This window comes from Heterodontus francisci, chromosome 9 (genome assembly GCF_036365525.1).
Source record: "Heterodontus francisci isolate sHetFra1 chromosome 9, sHetFra1.hap1, whole genome shotgun sequence".
NCBI classification, from domain to species: domain Eukaryota; kingdom Metazoa; phylum Chordata; class Chondrichthyes; order Heterodontiformes; family Heterodontidae; genus Heterodontus; species Heterodontus francisci.
Genome location: NC_090379.1, coordinates 60,605,049 through 60,626,412, shown reverse-complemented (window position 1 = coordinate 60,626,412; position 21,364 = coordinate 60,605,049). Strand labels below are relative to the sequence as shown.

General features: G+C 43.3%; 1 protein-coding gene across 1 annotated transcript in view; it reads left to right on the top strand.

Annotated features, from left to right (window-relative positions):
- Nucleotides 1-285: 285 nt before the first annotated feature.
- The window catches only part of slc35f4 (solute carrier family 35 member F4), a 210,542-nt gene continuing 189,463 nt past the window's right edge, over nt 286-21,364 (top strand). The window contains exon 1 of the mRNA XM_068039212.1: nt 286-481. Within this exon, the coding sequence (XP_067895313.1) occupies nt 286-481 (196 nt within the window). The remainder of the gene's footprint in view (nt 482-21,364) is intronic.

Genomic DNA, 21,364 nt, shown 5'->3' with positions numbered 1-21,364 from the left:
CTCGGTGCAACTCTTAATTTCTATTTAAAATAAATGCAATCATTTACAAATTTTTAAAAAACTACAGCTTTACTGTATGTCCATTGCATTGTAACTGAGTGTTTTCCTCCTTGTTCTGTACATAAAAATCTGCTGCTGCCAGACGTGTGGGACACTGCGTTGGGATTGCTAGGTAAATGCAGGGCTGCCCCCTAGATGTGATAGTGCTATAGTGGAGGGAGGGAGGGCTGATCTTTCCGACAGCAGTGACTGACGGAATCCAGCTCCTCGCTCACTGAAAAAAACATGCGGAGACTGTCGGACATAAGTCTGCATCTGAACCAGCTCAAGTATCTCTCTCCTTCGCCCTCCCAAGACCAGCAGTGTTCCCGATCCTTTATGGATGTCAAGGCTGCTTCCAACGGGGTTTCCACCATCGAAGACAGGATCTTACGGATCACGGGATATTATGGCTATTACCCGGGATATTCGAGTCATCAAAGTAAGTGAAGCGTTAGCATCCAAACTCCTGCTTAACAGTATAAGTGGGAACGCGCCTTCCGTTTGCTTTCACTGGCAGAGTCTCCAGTGGCAATTATTGTAAAGTTCTGACAGTACCCAGTCATTTGATTTTAAATAAGAATAGCTGCCAAGAATTCTATTAACTAGAAAACTTAAGGAGCAATTCGTCGTGTAACTCCCATTTCAAATCGTTCGCAACTCTCGAGCCCTTACTGAGCTTCTGTATTGGTGTGTATGGTTTTGTGGGTGAAAAGGGGGAAATATTGTGGAGAAACCCAGCGTCTCTCGGTAAACGGATCTGTTCAGTATTATATCACGCTTCGTTCAATCCGGCGGGGGTATAAGGCGCTTATAAAATGTCACCTCGCTTTTCATTCTCCACAATTCAGAAAGTCCTCTTTAAAATTAAAATGTGGAACACTTCTCCTGCAGTGAATTAGTTTGGATCTTTAGGTTTCACCGAGTGTCCAAGATATCATTGTGTAGTAGCGATGTCCTGTGCTCGCCTCTTAAACCAGTGTGGAAATTGAAAACGCAGGCATGGTAAACCCTTGGGGAACTGGAATAGAAATGGGATTGAAACGGATTGCAGCAGTGTGACGACACGATTGTGAAGACAACAGTGACCGAAACAACCTTTTACTTGCATTGCCGTTTGAGATGAAACTTACAAGGAGACTGATGGCCCATAAAACATTCTTCCTACCTAAAAGACATATTAAATCCTCTTGTTGCTCCAAACGTTAGGTTTCCATCGCGATGTAATCTCTACATTGGTAGTTTTGAGTTTATTGCCATATTTTCACGACTAGTGGCACGATTGATGGTAATTTCAATGGTGTAACTACTCGAAAACGCTGTGAAATAAAAACAAAGTACGCGCTGTAGGGACAAGTGGTTCCCAACGCGCAAGAAGTTTAAAAAATATATATTTTGAGGGGAAGGGGGCGGGGCAATGCAAAGATGAAATGTTTTTGTCTTTTTTGGCGATATTACATTGGGGACCTCCGTGTGCCGAACAAAACATCCAGTTGTTTCTGTTAAGACAGGCGGTGTGGAATGAATGGCCAGAGTCCAGTTAACAGGATTCTCATTAATCACTGGGCACTGTACCACAAATCTCCAAAGCTCAGGATGGTGAACTCTGCAATGACATAGAATGTACAGCCAGTGTTTATGCTAGACACAAATCTCCTCATATCCTGCCCCATCTATCAATATATTCCTTTCTCCTTTACGCACTTCTCTGGCAGTACTGCGGACAGATGTTTGCCAATGCGACATCTAACCGATTGCTGTATAGTTCTACCAGGGCTGCTGTTCGCTAACATTGACTTTAGTGGTGCCTGGATGGGCATCAATTATACTGGGATCTTAAAAAACCCCCGAAAACAACCTGTAACTGTATATAGTTATCAGTTAGCTGCGTTATTTCCAACACTTAATGTTTCATGCACACAAATGTCCCCATCTATAAATCATACAAAAGGAGTTTAAAATACAGAGAAGGGATTGTGTTTATTATAGAACAATGGACATTTCCCAAGGGTTTCTCGTTCAGAATCTGATGGCGACAAGCTGTTACCTGACGCGAGATTGGGGGAAGATTAACTTTTAGATCATCCACTCCTCTAATCGAAAAGCTGATTATTTTACCTACAAGGTGACCTAACTGTCAGGAGTTTGACAGTACGTTTTAACATGAATATTACAAAGTGAAACTCAATAGCCCTGAGGAATTACAGAGCCGGAATTCACGTCACTTTCAGAAAGATTATTAAACTAATGGAAATGTCATTTTAAATCATCCAGTTTCTCACATTCTCAATTGATAGTAACATAGCAACAGTGCCAGCCAGGGAAGACCTTCTGTGCATCTAGCCCACCTACCCACTCTGAATCCCATTTGTTGACAAAAAATGGTCTCGTTCCTCCTTGAAACCAATTACAGTTTCTTTCTTCATACGTGCTGGTAAACTGTTCCACATATTTATCACCTTTTTAGTAAAAAGATGTTCTGCCTGCATTTTCTATTGGCCTTAATTTCCAACTGTGACCTCTTGTGCTTACACTTTGTGCACAACAGTAAAGCTTACTTGGATCCAATTTGTCAAAACCTTTCATATTCTGAAACACTTCTATCATATCTCCTCTCAGTCTTTTCTTTTCAAGTGAGAAAAAACCCAAGGTAACCAATCTTTCCTCATACGCCATTCCTTAAGTTCTGGAATCAACATATAGATATTCTGTGATATTGGGTACCAATGTGGCATCATCATATAATGAGACCAGAGTGCGTCTCCCTCAGTTTTTTCCCCATACATTTTATTTAATGATATACTTGATAAGTAAGCTTACATCAGAACATTAGGTTATATAATTTTGATATATTCTTGTTCAATGAGACTCTGGAGTACTGTATGCAGAGAAAACCTTGACCTTGAGCAAATACAGAGGTGAGCAATAAACGTTACATTTTCAGAAAATGTTGAGAATGTTGGCTTCTTTTCCTTGGGTGAAGACTTTGAGGAGTCATGATTGAAGCTTTTAATATTATAAAGGAGATTGACAAAGCTAATTCGTGAAAACAGCGATCGCCAGAACTGGCGGGCAACCATAAAGGTGGGGCTAAAGCATGGCGAGTTGAAGAGACTGAGCAGTGGGTAGGAAAAAAGATAGAAGCGCAAGGAGAGAGCCAACTGTGTAACAGCCCCGACAACCAATTTTATCTGCAGCATCTGTGGAAGAGTCTGTCACTCTAGAATTGGCCTTTAGAGCCACTACAGGCACTGCTTCACAAACCACTGACCACCACCAGGTGCTTACCCATTGTCTCTCGAGACAAGGAGGCCAAAGAAGGAATGATGAAAGAATGATGATTTATCTCCAAAAGAGAATAGTATGTGAACATCAAAGTAAAATGCTGGAAATCTAAAATAAAAACAGAAAATGCTGGAAATACTCAACAGATGTGGCAGCATTTGTGGAGCAAGAAACAGGGTTAATTAAGGAAAGTCAGCATAGATTTCCTAAGGGAAAGTCATGTTTATCTAATGTGCTGGAGTTTTTTGAGGAGGTAACAAAGAAGGTTGATGAGGGCAATGCTGCTGATGTGTGTACATGGACTTTCAAAAGGCATTTGATACAGTGCCACACAACAGATGTGTGAGCTATATTATAGCTCATGGAATAAAAGGGATGGTAGCAACATGGATATAAAATTGGCTGAATGACAGGAAACAAAGAGTAGTGGTTAATGGATGTTTTTCAGGCTAGAGAAAGGTTTGTAGTGGAGTTCCCCAGGAGTCAGTATTGGGTCCCTTGCTTTTCCTGATATATATTAATGACCTAGAACTTGGTGTACAGGGCACAATTTCAAAGTTTGCAGATGATACAAAACTTGCAAGCATTGTGAACTGTGAGGAGGATAGTGTAGAACTTCAAAATGACATAGACAAGTTGGTGGAATGGGCAGACAGGTGGCAGATGAAGTTCAATGCCGAAAAATGTGAAGTGATTCATTTTGGTAGGCAGAACTTGGAGAGACAATATTGAATAAAGGGTACAATTCTAAATGGAGTGCAGGAGCAGAGGGACCGAGGTGTATATGTGCATAAGTCATTGAATGTAGCAGGACAGGTTGAGAGAGCAGTTAATAAAGCATACAGTATCCTGAGCTTTATTAATAGGGGCACAGAGTACAAGAGCAAGGAAGTTATGTTGAACTTGTATAAGACACTAGTTCGGCCTCAGCTGGAGTATTGCATCCAATTCTGGGCACTGCACTTTAGGAACGATGTGAGGGCATTGGAGAGAGTACAGAAAAGATTCACGAGAATGGTTCCAGGGATGAGGAATTTCAGTTATGAAGATAGATTGGAGAAGTTAGGACTGTTTTCCTTGGAGAAGAGAAGGCTGAGAGGTGATTTGATAGAGGTATTCAAAATCATGAGGGGTCTGGACAGAGTAGGCAGAGAGAAACTGTTCCCACTCGTGAAAGGATCGAGAACAAGAAGGCACAGATTTAAAGTATTTGGTAAGAGAAGCAAAAGTGACATGAGGAAAAACTTTATCACACAGTGAGTGGTTAAGGTCAGGAGTGCGCTGCCTGAAAACATGGTGGAGGCAGGTCCAATTGAAACATTCAGAAGGGAATTGGACAGTTATATGAAAAGGAAGAATTGCTCTTTCAGAGAGCCGGTGCAGACATGATGGGCCGAATGGCCTCCTTCTGTGCTGTAACGATTCTGAGAGTGAACATTTCAGGTCTTTGACCTTTCATCAGAACTGGGAAAAGTTAGAAATGTAATAGGTTTTGAGCAAGAGAAAGGGGGGAGGGTGGGAAAAAGAACAAAAGGGAAGGTCTGTGATAGGGTAGAGGGCAGGAGAGATTAAATGACAAAAGGTGTCATGGTTTAAGGCCAAAGGGAATGGTAATGGGACATGTAAAGAAACAAAAGATATGTCTAGAGGAGGTGTGAATGGCAGGATCATGAGTAGCTGCTGTCCAAAAGCAAAGAAAAGGAAATAAGAGAGAAAAAAAACCCAGCAAAATGGGGGCAGAGGTTATGATCTAAAATTGTTGAACTCAGTGCTGAGGAGGCTGTAAAGTGTCCAGTTGACAGATGAAGTGCTGTTCCTCGAGCTTGCATTGAGCTTTGTTGGAAAATTGCAGAACGCCAAGGACAGAGAGGTCAGAGTGGGAGCAAGGAAGAGAATTAAAATGACAGGCAACTGGAAGCTTGGGATCCCGCCTGTGTACTGAACGGACGTGTTCCGCAAAACAGTCGCCAGTTTGCATTTTCGTCTCCCCCAATGTAGAGGAAACCACATCATGAGTAACAAATTAATATACCAGGATGGTATTTGACTTGGAGGGAAATTTGGAGCTGATGGTATTCCCACAACATGCTTGCTGTCTTTCTTCTTGGAGGTAGAGGCCACAGGGCAGGTATTATTGAAGTAGCCTTGTTGACTTGCTGCAGTACATCCTTTAGACTCTATATATTTGCAGCCACAGTGGGCCATTTATTGAATGGGTGGATATTGAGTCCAATAGCAGAGGCATTGATTAAGCCAATTGCTTGGTTGTGGATCAGTGTTGCTGCTGCTATACCCATCCAGAAGTGATCAGTGTTTCATCACATTCCTCGTCTGAGCCTTGTAGATGATGGAGACTCTTCAAAAAGTCAGGTGAATGGGTGACACTTGATGGAACTATTGATGACTTTACTAATGGAGAATGCTAATGGAACAATAATTGGCTCGGTCCTAGGCCCAACCATCTTCGGCTGCTTCATCAATGACCTTCCCTCCGTCATAAGTTCAGAAGTGAGGTGTTCACTGATGATTGCACAATTGTTCAGTACCATTTGCTCCGCAGATACTAAAGCAGCCCATGTCCGTATGCAGCAACACCTGGACAACATCCAGGCTTGGGCTGATAAGTGGCAAGTAACATTTGTGCCTGGCAATGACCATCTCAAACAAGAAAGAATCTAACCATCTCCCCTTGACGTTCATTGGTATTACCATCACTGAATCCCCCACTATCAACATCCTGGGGGTCACCTTTGACCAGAAACTGAACTGGACCAGCCACATAAATGCTGTGGCTACAAGAGCAGGTCAGAGGCTAGGAATTCTGTGGCAAGTAACTCACCTCCTGTCTCCCCAATGCCTGTCCACCATCTACAAGGCACAAGTCATGAGTGTGATGGAATACTCTCCACTTGCCTGGATAAGTGCAGCTCCAACAACACTCAAGAAGCTCGACACCATCCACCATCTTCAACATTCACTCCTTCCACCATAGATGCACAGTTACAGTGTATCATCTACAAGATGCACTGCAGCAACTCACCATGGCTCCATCAACAGCACCTTCCAAACCCGTGACCTCAATCATCGAGAAGGACAAGGGCAGCAGATGCATGGGAACACCACCACCTGCAAATTCCCCTCCAAGCCACACACCGTCCTGACTTGAAACTATATTGCCATTCCTTCACTGTCGCTGGGTCAAGATCCTGGAACTCCTTTCCTAACAGCACTGTTGGTGTACCTACACCCCAAGGACTGCAGTGGTTCAAGAAGGCAGCTCACCACCACCTTCTCAAGGGCAATTAGGGATGGGCAATAAATGCTGGTATAGCCAGTGACGCCCACATCCCCCAAACAAATAAAAAAAGGTTAGATTTATCCTGCTTTCAGTGGATAGGACATACTTGGGCACTCTTCTATATGATGAGGTTACTGCCAGTATCATAGCGAGACTGACACAGCTAGGGTAAAGGAGTGGCTAGTTAGTCTGCACAGATCTTAGCATTATTGCTAGGATGTTGTCAGGATGTATTGTCTTTATTGTTTCCAGTGCACTAGCCACTTTTTAATGTCGTATAGAGTGGACCAAACTCACTGGACATGGGCATATTTAATGGTGATCATTACACAGTACTTTTGACTGAAAACACTTGCTTCACCCTTGCCTCTTGTACTCACAGGCTGGTGCTGTGCGACACCATAGTTGAGGACGCATCTGCTCTGATGATGCTACCTTCCATGACAGCGCTTCTGATATGTCTTCCTTTTTCCTCAACCGAGGATTCCCCCCCAGTGTGGTTGACATGGCCCTCAACCGTGTCCGGCCCATTTCCCGCATCTCTACCCTCACCCCTTCCCCTCCCTCCCAGAACCGCGACAGGGTTCCCCTTGTCCTCACTTTCCACCCCATCAGCCTCCATATCCAAAGGATCATCCTCCGCCATTTCCGCCACCTCCAGCATGATGCCACTACGAAATGCATCTTCCCCTCCCTTCCCCTGTCAGCATTCCGAAGGGATCGTTCCCTCCGTGACACCCTGGTCCACTCCTCCATTACCTCGTCCCCTTCCCATGGCACCTTCCCCTGCAGTCGCAGGAGGCGTAATACCTGCCCATTTACCTCCTCTCTCCTCACTATCCCAAGCCCCAAACACTCCTTTCAGGTGAAGCAGTGATTTACTTGTACTTCTTTTAATCTAGTATACTGTATTAGCTGCTCACAATGTAATCTCCTCTACATTGGGGAGACCAAACGCAGACTGGGTGACCGCTTTGCGGAACACCTCCGCTCAGTCCGCAAGCATGACCCCAAGCTTCCGGTTGCATACCATTGCAACGCTCCCCCCTGCTCACATCTCTGTCCTGGGATTGCTGCAGTGTTCCACTGAACATCAACGCAAGCTCGAGGAACAGCATCTCATTTACCGATTAGGCACACTACAGCCTTCCAGACTGAACATTGAGTTCAATAATTTCAGAGCATGACGGGCCCCCCATTTTACTTTTATTTTTAGTTATTTTTTCTTATTTATTTATTTATGGGTTTTTTGTGTTTGTTTTATTTTATTTCATCTTAGTTTGTTCAGTTTGCTTACCCACTGTTTTTTTCATGTTTGCACTTGCGGCTGTTCAATTTTCAGTCCGTTAACACCCTATCTGTACTAATGCTTTGTCTTTCAACACACCATTAACATATTGTTTGCCTTTGCTCCATGACCTTCTGGTCAGCTATTCTGTGACCTTGTCCTATTTACACCTTCTACTTTGTTATCTCTTGCCCCACCCCCGCTTTACTTGTTTATAACCTTTTACATTTCTAATATTTGCCAGTTCTGAAGAAGGGTCACTGACCTGAAATGTTAACTCTGCTTCTCTCTCCACAGATGCTGCCAGACCTGCTGAGTATTTCCAGCATTTCTTGTTTTATTATACCATAGTTGAGGATATAGATGTTCATGGTGCTTCCTCCTTCTATTAGTTATCTGCATTTCTTTTTATTGCACATCCCTAGTTGCCTTGAGAAGGTGGTGATGAACCTTCTCCTTGAACTCCTGCACTCCTTGTGGTGATAGTACGCCCACCATTCTTGACCTAATGTAATAGTGCTTCAAAGCTTTGTTCTGAATGTTTACTAATTTACTAACGGAGAAAGCTAATGGAGTGACAATTGGCTTGGTTAGATTTATCCTGTTTTCAGTGGATAGGACATGATCTTCCACATGATCCGGGTACTGCCAGTATCATTGGTAGGGGGACCACTTAGGTCTGCCTATAGCCTGCTGGTTTTGGCATTTAGCCCTGCAAAGTAGTTTCACTAGATTTGTACCTCATTCTAAGGTATGCTTGATGCTGCTCCTGGAATAACATTCTGCATTCTGCATTGCACCAGATTGTTTTTCTGGTGTGAAGGTGATCCGATGAGTGAGAGATGGGTTGCATCATGAGTTTACAGATTGTGAGGATAGACAAGTGCACAGCTGCTGCTGATGACTCCCAGCATCATATGTTACCTTCTAGCTATGTCCTTAGTCTGTCCTACTTAGTGAGGTGTCTGTGGTAAATAGGTTGGTGAGGATGAGGATGTAGTTACTTCCTTATGTTAGTTCCCTGACCTTCTGATGCAGGGCTAGTCTGGCAGCTGTGTCCTTCATGATTTGGCAAGCTCAGTCAATGATGATATTACTGACCCACACCTGGTGGTGGAAGTCTCTTACTTATGCTTTCTACAGAACCATTAACTTAATGTTCTTTCAGTGACTTGTACAATATTTGATTTTACTAGTGAGATTTATTACAGTGCAGCTGGCCATTTTGTCTGTGCATCACTGTGGTAGAAATTGGACCTTGTTACAGCTGCCTAAAAAGGGCGCAGTAAAACCCAATTTTGGGGACCAACATCCTGTGCCTTGTGGATGTCTGAAAAATGTCCAACTGTAAATGGAACAGGGTCTGCTTCAGGATACTTTAGCAGCCCCTGCAGCCTAAACTTGCTGTATATATCTGGATAAAGATGGGGATAACAAATATTTTTTACACAAAAGCTTGGAAACAAATTAAAGAAAATAATTATTTCGAAATGTCCCAATGTTTGGAAATGTGTCCATAGAAACATAGAAAATAGGAGCAGGAGTAGGCCATTCAGCCCTTCGAGTCTGCTCCGCCATTCATTATGATCATGGCTGATCATCCAACTCAGTAACCTGTTCCCGTTTTCCCCCTATATCCTTTGATCCCTTTCACCCCAAGAGCTATATCTAACTCCTTCTTGAAAACATACAATATTTTGACATCAACTGCTTTCTGTGGTAGCGAATTCCACAGGCTCATCACTCTCTGGGTGAAGAAATTTCTCCTCATCTCAATCCTGAATGATTTACCCCGTATCCTTAGACTATGACCCCCTGGTTCTGGACTCCCCCACCATCGGGAACATCCTTCCTGCATCGACCCTGTCAAGTCCTGTTAGAATTTGATAGGTTTCTATGAGATCCCCCCTCACTCTTCTGAACTCCAGCGACTATAATCCTAACTGACTCAATCTCTCCTCATACATCAGTCCCGCCATCCCAGGAATCAGTCTGGTAAACCTTTGCTGCACTCCCTCTATAGCAAGAACATCCTTCCTCAGATAAGGAGACCCAAACTGCACACAGTATTCCAGTTGCGGCCTCACCAAGGCCCTGTATAACTGCAGCAAGACATCCCTGCTCTTGTACTCGAATCCTCTCGCTATGAAGGCCAACATACCATTTGCCCTTTATACCTCCTGTTGCACCTGCATGCTTACCTTCAGCGATTGGTGTACAAGGACACCCAGGTCTCGTTGCATATTCCCCTCTCTCAGTTTATAGCCGTTCAGATAATAATCTGCCTTCCTGTTTTTGCTACCAAAGTGGATAACCTCACATTTATCCACATTATACTGCATCTGCCATGCATTTGCCCACTCACTCACTCAACTTGTCCAAATCACCCTGAAGCCTCTCTGCATCCTCCTCACAACTCAGCCTCCCACCCAGTTTTGTGTCATCTGCAAATTTGGAGATATTACATTTAGTTCCCTCATCTAAATCATTAATATATATTGTAAATAGCTGGGGTCCTAGCACCGATCCCTGCGGTACCCCACTAGTCACTGCCTGCCATTCAGAAAAAGACCCGTTTATTCCTACTCTTTGTCTCCTGTCTGCCAACCAATTTTCTATCTATCACAATACACTACCCCCAATCCCATGTGCTTTAATTTTACAGGCTAACTCTTATGTGGGACTTTGTCGAAAGCCTTCTGAGTCCAAATTAAACCCCATCCACTGGCACCCCCTCATCAACTCTACTAGTTACATCCTTGAAGAATTCCAGCAGATCTGTCAAGCATGATTTCCCTTTCGTAAATCCATGCTGACTCTATCCGATTCTACCACTGTTCTCCAAGTGCTCTGCTATAAAATATGTGATAATGGACTCTAGAATTTCCCCCACTCCCGACATCAGGCTGTCTGGTCTATAATTCCCTGTTTTCTCTCTACCTCCCTTTTTAAATAGTGAAGTTACATTAGCTACCCTCCAATCTGTAGGAAATGTTCCAGAGTCTATAGAATTTTGAAAGATGACTACCAATGCATCCACTATTTCTCGGACCGCTTCCTTAAGTACTCTGGGATGTAGATTATCAGGCCCTGGGGATTTATTGGCCTTCAATCCCATCAATTCCCTCAACACCATTTTTCTACTAATACTGATTTCTTTCTGTTCCTCCCTCTCACTAAACCCTGTGTTCCCCAACATTTCTGGTATGTTATTTGTGTCCTCCTTTGTGAAGACAGAACCAAAGCATGCATTTAGTTGTTCAGCTATTTCTTTGTTCCCCATAATAAATTCCCCTGTTTCTGACAGTAAGGGACCTACATTTGTCTTCACCAATCTTTTTCTCTTCACATACCTATAGAAACTTTTACAGTCAGTTTTTATGTTCCCTGCAAGCTTACTCTCGTACTCGTACCCAACTTTTATTGTCATCCATGAATTACCCTGCATATTGCAGATAGCTCACATCATAATTTACCTCTGGGGAGTAATTTCTGTACCGAATGTTGTGTTTTGATCAATGCAGTAAGCTGGCACTGCAGGCATATGCATAAGGATGGAAGATGGTATTTTCAGTGCTTTCCATTTTTATTTCCCATAGTTGAAATGCTTTCAGACCTCTGCTGATGCTGCTTGAAACTGTACTGTGAGGTGGCTGAAAGCTGTGCAAGCGAGGCCTGAGGGGATCAACTCTTAGATCTTTTTTCCTTCCTTGTGAAGAGTGCCTAGCTTGGGCTCAAAGACTTGCTTGAAAGTTGATAGGTAAGAGTGCAAACTTACAAAGTGATAAACTTCAGAACTTGTTGAGGTTCCAGTACACTCTACTGCACTAAATTCATAAATCATTTTCGAAGAATAATTGAAATGAAACAGAGAAAACATTCATAAACACATCTCACCCATGCACCTTTTATGAAGTAACATTGCTTAGTTTTCTCAGTGGCTGTAGCTTTTGTGACCACCTTCAGCCAGAAGTGCTGAGTAGATGATCCATCTCTGCCTCCTCCTAAGGTCCCCAGCATGACAGATGTTAGTCTTCAGCCAATTCGATTTACTCCACACGAGCTCAAGAAATGGCTGACACACTGGATACAGCAAAGGCTATGGGCCCTGACAACATCCCGGCTGTAGTACTGAAGATTTGTGCGCCAGAACTAGCTGCACCCCTAACAAAGCTGTTCCAGTACAGCTACAATAACCAATGTGGAAATTGCCCAGGTATATCCTGCCCACAAAAGGTAAGACACTCCAATCTGCCCAATTACTAACCCATCAAACTACTCTCAATCATCAGTGCAGTGATGGAAGATGCCATTGACAATGCTATCAAGTGACACTTAGCAATAACATGCTCACCAATGCTCAATATAGGTTCCACCAGGGCCACTCAGCTCCAGACATCATTACAGCCTTGCTCCAAACATGGACAAAAGAACTGAATTCCAGACGTGAAGCGAGAGTGACTGCCCTTGACATCAAGGCAACATTTGACCAAGTCTGTCATCAAGGAACCTTATCAAAATTGAAGTCAATGGAATCAGGGGTAAATTCTCCAGTGGTTGGAGTCATACCTAGCACAAAGGAAAATGGTTGTGGTTGTTGAGGCCAATTATCTCAGTCCCAGGACATTTCTGCAGGAGTTCCTCAGGATAGTGTCCTAGGCCCAACCATCTTTAGTTACTTCATCAATGACCTTCCCTCCATCATAAGTTCAGAAGTGAGGATGTTCACTGATGAATGCACAGTGTTCAGTACCATTCGTAACTCATCAGGTACTGAAACAGTCTGTGCCCCCATGCAGCAAGACCTGGACACCATTCAGGCTTGAGCTTATAAATGGCAAGCAACATTCTTGCCACACAAGTGCCAAGGAATGACCATTTTCAACAAGATTAAATGTAATCATCCCCCCTTGATGTTCAACAGCATTACTATCACTGAATCCCCCACTATCAATATCCTGGAAGTCACCATTGACTAGAAACTTAACTGGACTAGCCATGTAAATACTCTGGCTACAAGAGTGGGTCAGAAGCTGGGAATTCTACAGCAAGTAACTCACCTCCTGACTCTCAAGCCTGTCCACAAGGCACAAGTCAGGAGCGTGATGGAGACTCTGCACTTGTCTGGATGAGTGCAGCTCCAACAACACTCAAAAAGTCCAACACCATTCAGAACAAAGCAGCTCACTTAATTGACATCCCATCCACCACCTTAAACATTCACTCCCTCCACCACTGGCAGCAGTGTGTACTATCTACAAGATGCATTGCAGCAACTCACCAAGGCTCCTTCGACAGCATCTTCCAAACCTGTAACCTCTACCATTTAGAAGAACAAGAGCAACAGACGTATGGGAACACCACTACTTGCAAGTTGTCCTTCAAGTTAAACACAATCTTGACTTGGAACGATATCGCTGCTCCTTCACTGTTGCTGGGTCAAAATCCTGGAACTCACTCCCTAACAGCACTGTGGATGTACCTACACCATATGGACTACAGCGGTTCAAGAAGGTGGCTCACCACCACCTTCTCGAAGGCAATTAGGGACGGGCAATAAATGCTGGCCTTGCCAGCAACCTTCATGTCCAATGAATGAATACAACAACTGACCAAATACCATGCCATATGAGAAGGAAGACTCATCTTGGGTTCTGCTACAGCATTTAATCCTTGAAAAAGCTGCTGTCTCTTGTGTTCCATGGTAATCAAGGGCACTGCAAGGATGATGGCACAGCTCATATTTTCATTTTGATCTTCTCGAGCATAGATGGAAATTATCAGTGACAGTTTTATCTTGCCAATAGTAATGTAATTCTGAAGGATGTACAAAGGACATAAGTAACATCAGCAAATATTACATAAAATGCTTCTGTACGGGTACCAATCCTTTTAGATGAACAGTAAATTGTTGCAGAAATATTGGAAGAGTTAGTTTGTTTATATGGAGCTACTGGGAGGCAAATTCTGTTGTATTACCTTTTTTTAGCTTTTTGTATGTCGAGTTAGTGAATGATTGCCCTTGATGTGGCTTCATAGTTTGCTAATTATTGACAAAATGCCCCCCCCCACCAATATTTAACACAACATAATGATATCTTCTATAACTTTCTTTAGGAATTAATAACAAATAATTCAAATTAACATGAGAATTTCCATGCAGTTGCCCAGTGAGTTCTCTTGTGTATTTTGGTGAAAATTAATAACCAGTATCACATGATTCATTATTACTAGATAAAAATGATCCAGTTTTGATTATTTGGCATGTTGTTATGTTGATTAAAGAAAATAGGTCTTGGAGTAAATACATAAAATATGAAGTATATTTCACAGAATCACACAATAGTTACAGCACAGAAGGAAGCCATTTGGCCCATCATGTCAGCATCAGCTCTCCAAATAAGCAATTCATCTAGTGCCACTCCCCTGCCTTCTCCCCATAATCTGCACATTCTTCATTTTCAGATAGTAGTCTAATTCCCTTTTGAATGCCTCAATTGAATCTGCCTGCACCACACTCTAAGGCAGTGCATCCTAGACATTCAACCACTCGCATGAAAACATTTTTCCTCATGTCACTTTTGCTTCTTTTGCCAATTACTCTAAATCTGTGCCTTCTTGTTCTCGATCCTTTCACGAGTGGGAACAATTTCTCCCTATCTACTGTGTCCAGACCCCTCATAATTTTGAATACCTCTATCAAATCACCTCTCAGCCTGCTCTTCCCCAAGGAAAACAGTCCCAACTTCTCCAATCCATCTTCATTGCTGAAGTTCCTCACCCCTGGAACCATTCTTGTGAATCTTTTCTGCACACTCTCCAACGCTTTCACATCTTTCCTCAAGTGCAGTGCCCAGAACTGGACGCAGTACTCCAACTGAGGCCGAACTAGTGTCTTATACAAGTTCAACATAACCTCCTTGCTCTTGTACTCTATGGACCTATTAATAAAGCCTAGGGTGGTGTATGTTTTATTAACCACACTCTCAACCTGTCCTGCCATCTTCAATGACTTATGCACATATACACTCAGGTCCCCTGCTCCTGCACCCCCTTTAGAATTGTACCCTTTATTTTATATTGTCTCTCAATGTTCTCCCTACCAAAATGAATCACTTCACATTTCTCCATATTGAACTTCACCTGCCACAGTCCGCCCATTCCACTAACTTGTCTATGTCCTTTTGAAGTTCTACACTGTCATTGACATAATTCACTATGCTTCCAAGTTTCATATCATTTGCAAATTTTGAAATTGTGCCCTGTACACCAAGGTCTAAATCATTTAATATATATCAGGAAGATCAAGGGTCCCAACACTGAGTCCTGGGGAACTCCACTACAAATCTTCTACCAGCCCGAAAAACCTCCATTAATCACTACTCTCTAGTTCCTGTCACACAGCCAATTTCATGTTGTTACTGTCCCTTTTATTCAATGAGGTATAACTTTGCTCACAGCTCTGTTGTGCGGCATTGTATCAAATGCCTTTTGGAAGTCCATGTACACCTCAACAACAGCATTACCCCCATCAACCCTCCCTGTTACCTCTTCAAACAACTCCAGCAAGTTAGTTAAACACGATTTTCCCTTAACAAATCCATGCTGACTTTCCTTAATGAACCCGCATTTGTCCATGTGTCTATTAATTTTGTTCCGAATTATTGTTTCTAGAAGTTTCCCCACCACTGAAGTTAAATTGAATGGACTGTAGTTGCTGGGCTTATCTTTAAACCCTTTTTTGAACAAGGGTGTAGCATATTTCTTCCTTTTTTTCCAAAAATAAATTAATATCTTAAATGTTTCCCAGTAGAACTCTAGAGGTAAGCATGTGAAAAAGCAAATAGATATATTCTGGTGAATTCATGTATGGATTTCTGTGGTGTGTGTCTGCTTTTTATCACTGGTGTCACTGTATTTATTAACTTTCAAATGTTTTATTTTAAACTTAGTATCTACCACATTTTTGTCAAAATAGGAAAATCTCAGCAGAGGTTTCGTTAATTTGAGATTTTTTTAAGCTTAACAGATTGGTAATACTGAACACAATGAAGTTGGACACTTTTACTTTTCTTTGCAGCTTTGTCTCTCCCTTCCTCTACTGAAGGTGCTGACTTTGTTTTGGGTATTGTTCCACAGGAAACAGTAACCCTCTAGATCAATACGACCTTCTCAAAGCGATATTCATTTGAATCCTCCAGTAAGAGAGGAAATTCCACATGCTATTCAAGGGGTCAGCTGCCTCTTTTTTCATGATCCAAGTGCTGCATTTCTGATGTTGCCTCCCACAGACCACTGGCGTGTTACTTTAAAGCCAGAGGCCTGGATTGTGCTGCTGTCTGGAGAGATGACAAATATCAGGCATGTTGACTCCAGCCATCAACATTACACTGGGCCCTGAATTTTTGACCCAACTGATCAGCAGGATAGCTGATTTAATTGGCAACCATCAGATTCTGAATGCCCTCAGGGACTGTAGCAGGTTCTAGAGTCAGAGTCAAGGCAATCTCAGCAGGCCTAGCCGCAGAGACAAAGGGAGAAAATTCACATGAACCAGTAGCCCGACTCCTTAACCCTGCCGATATGGGGCAAGTTCAGGTTCTAGAAGGTGGCATTCAGCGTGCTGCCTATTCTTTACCAGAGCTGCAGTCTGCGCTTCTGTGGGGGGTGGAGGCACCGCATGGTCCCTGGACACTTCTTAGCTGGGAACCTTCTGTAGATTCCAATGAAGCCGTCACTCACTCCATTGGTTCCTGCAACAAAGACAAAACTTCCATGTTGTTGCTGCAAAGGGGAACTGTGGACTTGTCATACCCGATAGTTGCTGAATCTCCTGGGAAAGTGATCTCAGAACCTGCATTAGGCATTATGTTCCTCAAACATCCTTTGTTTCAGGTGATTAACCATGAGTTTTGGCATCCATGACTCAGAAGCCAATAGGTAGCCTTCTCCTCAACTGGGAAGGAGACGCGTCCTTGCCCACATCTCTCTCCCTGCTCCCTTCTGTGAATCTCCTGGTGCCACATCGATATTAATCTATCTAACTGCACTCAGATGAAAGTGTCTGAACATGAGAAAGCTAATGAAGCATATGTTGAGTTGGAGGGGGCTTGTGCAGAGGAACACAGGGTAGGAGGTCTTCGGAGGAACTAATGAGTGGACTGCAGATTGCATCGCCGTCATCATCACCATCATCTTCCTTCTTCTGTGCTGCACGTTGCTGTAATAGATGTTTAGGAAAGGAGGGTAGAAGCTAAGAGTAGTTGAACATTTGACCTTGTGATTGAGTAAACAGAGAAGCGGTAGAAGTTATTTTGACGTGGCATTTCACAGGGATGACAATGTTGGTGTTTAGCCAGTAACCTGGTGCTGGCAATAACTGCTGGCCTTGCCATCTGCCACAGTAAAAGCAGAGCTCTTTTCTGTGAACTCCATTGCCTTCTCCTTGCGGGGAATGAGCAGTTTAAAGATGGGGATACACCATCCTGGGACCTGCCTTTGTTGGTTATTGTGCACCATTTAGTCCTGTATGAAGATAAAGTAAATGAGAGTAAGGCTGGCGATAGAGATGTTTGTGCCAAGTAACAAGGGAAAATTTCAGTAAGAAATGAGGGTGAGTTTTTTTAAAATGGAGGAAGGGCTTTGGGGGAAACTGGATACCCATAATGCAAGATATCAAGTGAGAGCTGCCACCACCCATAACTGCACTCCCCCCCTCCCCCACCCCCACCCCCACCCCCCACCACCACTTTACTAGAGTGTATTGTAATGGATTAGTTATGTCATTTCTGGAAGGTGTAGGGTGGCCAGGGTGGGAGATGGAAGAAAAGGAGGAGTGCCTGAAGGGTCCGAAGAAGGGTCACTGACCCGAAACGTTAACTCTGCTTCTCTTTCCACAGATGCTGCCAGACCTGCTGAGTAATTCCAGCATTTCTTGTTTTTATTATTCCTTTCCTTACCTTGTTATCCCACAGTCTGATGCCGAAGTGTGAACATTTTTAAAGGCTGCTCTCCATTTTCCACAAAATCACCAACTGGTGAGCCTAAAATGGAAAACCTGACTGGAATTTTCAGGAATTCCCAGTATGATGATTTGTCTAAATATAACTGAAGTTCAAGAGTAACAAACAACTAACCATTAAGTCTTCTTCCCAATATAACAATCCAATTCTAAACAACCTATGTTCAATTTTTTCTAGATATATACACTGAGCTACATGTCTGTTTTACTACCTTCTCATCCCAATACAGATCCTTCTGCCTCCCAGAAAATACCACTTATCAGCACTAAAGCACATATCTAAACTCGAAGTCAATATTTACTGCAGGCTGCATTCAGCAGGGTTCACTTGAAGTGCCATGGTTGGCAGTTCTTATTGAAATATGTCACGGCACATTTCAGTTAACTGCATATATTTAAAATTCTTGGATGTGGTTCAAGAGATGCTCAATAATTCCACGGTACTCACTAAAAACTGAAACATCTGATAGTTTGATAAATCCTAAATAGGTGAATAAAATTCCCATGTACACGTTAGCCGGATCAAGCAAAAATACCATTTTGCACAAGCATATTGTATAGGGGAAAGCAAACCACACAAAGTACCTCTAAAAATATTCTTATTTCTAACCTTGAGTGTTTGTACCAATAAATTCATGCACATATTCAGAATGCATCTGTATTTTCTTTTTATTTATTCATTCACGGGCTGTGGGCATTGGTGGCCAGGCCAACATTTATTGTCCATCTCGAATTGCCCGACCGAAAGTGGTGGTGAAATTCTTGAGTGTTGTTGACATCCAGACAAATGGAGAGTATGCCATCACACTATCCTGACTTGTGCCCTGTAGGTGCTGGAGAGGCTTTGGGGAGTCAGGAGGTGAGTCTTCAGATACTGAAGCAGTCCTTGTAGAAATGCAACAAGACCTGGACAATATCCAAGCCTGGGCTGATAAGTGGCAAGTAACATTCGCACCACACAACTGCCGGGCAATGACCATCTCAAACAAGAGAGAATCTAACCATCTCCCCTTGACATTCAATGGCATTATGATTGCTGAATCCCCCACTATCAACATCCTGGGGTTTACCATTAATCAGAAACTGAACTGGAGTAGCCATATAAATACCGTGACTACAAGAGCAGGTCAGAGGCTCGGAATACTGTGGCAAGTAACTCACCTCCTGACTCCCCAAAGCCTGTCCACCATCTACAAGGCACAAGTCAGGAGTGTGATGGAATACTCTGCACTTGCCTGGATGGGTGCAGCTCCAACAACACTCAAGAAGCTCGACACCATCCAAGGCAAAGCAGCCAGCTTGATTGGCATCCCATTCACAAACAATCACTCCCTGCACCACCGACGCACAGTGGCAGCAGTGTGTACCATCTATAAGATGCACTGTAGCAATGCACCAAGGCTCCTTACACAGCACTTCCAAACCTGTGACTTCTACTACTTGGAAGGACAAGGGCAGCAGATACATGGAAACACCACCACCTGCAAATTCCCCTCCAAGCCACACACTATCCTGACTTGGAACTATATCACCATTCCTTCACTGTCGCTGGGTCAAAATCCTGGAACTCCCTTCCTAACAGCACTGTGGGTGTACCTACCCCACATGGACTGCAGCAGTTCAAGAAGGCAGCTCACGACCACCTTTTGAAGGGCAATTAGGGACGGGCAATAAATGCTGGCCTGACCAGCGACGCCCACATCCCATGATCGAATAAGAAAAATGTCACAGAATACCCAGCCTCTGACCTGCTCTTGTAGCCACAATATTTATGTGGCTGGTCCAGCTAGTTTCTGGTCAGTGGTGATCCCCAGGATGTTGATGGTAGGGGATTCAACAATGTCAATGCCATTGAATGTCAAGGGGAAGTGGTTATTTTCTCTCTTGTTGGAGATGATCATTGCCTGGCACTTGTGTGGCATGAATGTTACTTGCCACTTATCAAGTCAAGCCTGAATGTTATTCAGGTCTTGCTGCATGCGGGCAAGGACTACTTCGTTATCTGAGGAATGAAACTGAACACTGTGCAATCATCAGCAAACATCCCCATTTCTGACCTTATGTTGGAGGGAATGTCATTGATGAAGCAGCATGAAGTTGTTGGGGCCTAGAATACTGCCCTGAGGTACTCCTGCAGTGATGTCGTGGGGCTGAGATCATTGGTGTCCAACTACCATAACTATTTTCCTTTGTCCTAGGTATGACTCCAGCCAGTTGAGAGTTTTCCCCTGATTCCAATTTACTTCAATTTGGTTGGGCTCCTTGATGCCAGACTCCGTCGAATGCTGCCTTGATGTCAAAAGCAGTCATTCTCATCTCATTTCTGGGATTCAGCTCCCTCTGTCCACGTTTGGCCGAAGGCTGTAATGAGGTCTGGAGTTGAGTGATGCTGACAGAACTCAAACTGAGCATTGTTGAGCAGGTTATTGCTGAGTAAGTGCCACCTGATGGCATTACCTCCCATCATTTTGCTGTTGATTAATAGTAGATTGATGGGGAGGTAATTGATTGGATTAGATTTATCCTTGCCTTTTGTGAACAGGATGTACCTGGGCAATTTTCCACTTCGCAAAAGTTTCAGCACTACAATGAGGACGGTGTTGAGGCCCATAGCCTTTGCACATCTAACACGCTCAATTATTTCTTGATATCCCATGAAGTGAATCTAATTGGCTGAAGACAGGCATCTATGATTGTGGAGAGGCTGAGAGGGATCATCCGCTGAGCACTTCTGCCTGAAGATGGTTGTGATCATGTGAGCCTTGCCTTTTGCATTTCCATGCTGGACTCTGCTGTTGTTAAGGGTGGGGATGTTCAAGGAGCATCTCCTCCCCTTAATTGTTTATATGGAGCATAAAAAAGATCAATGAGACTTACAGTAGGATCTCCCGTAGAAGCCCTAATCAATTATATATTGGATTGAGGCTATCATTGACCCTCATGATGAGTGTCATCTTCCTTAAATCCTGGCTCAGAATTACTGGATCCAAGGTCACCTCCAAATGATAAGGAAGTTGTTGCTGGCTTCCACCCAGCTCCTGCAACACACATGAGTCTTAGTAGGATTATAATTACATACTTGCACTGATATGTAATAACTGCAGCATTGGGTTGTTTAGTTTACCATACTGTGGTAATGAAATATATTAGAGACAAATGAGGACATCTCCTTCTGAAAGTTCTGCCAGGTTAGACTCCCAAAGTTCAGCATATATATGCCATGGTAGTGGTCTGCTCTTTTTTCTCCACCCAGGAGAGATGAGCATGACTGGGGAAGTGGGTACATGAGGTGGTTTCCTCTTGCCTCCCTTAGACTGGAACAGGAATTGAACCCACACTGTTGATACTGTTCTGAAGCATATGCAAGCCATCTAATCAACAGAGCTACCTGGTCCCCTCCACCATATGTATAGTGGATTAAAAAATAGTAACT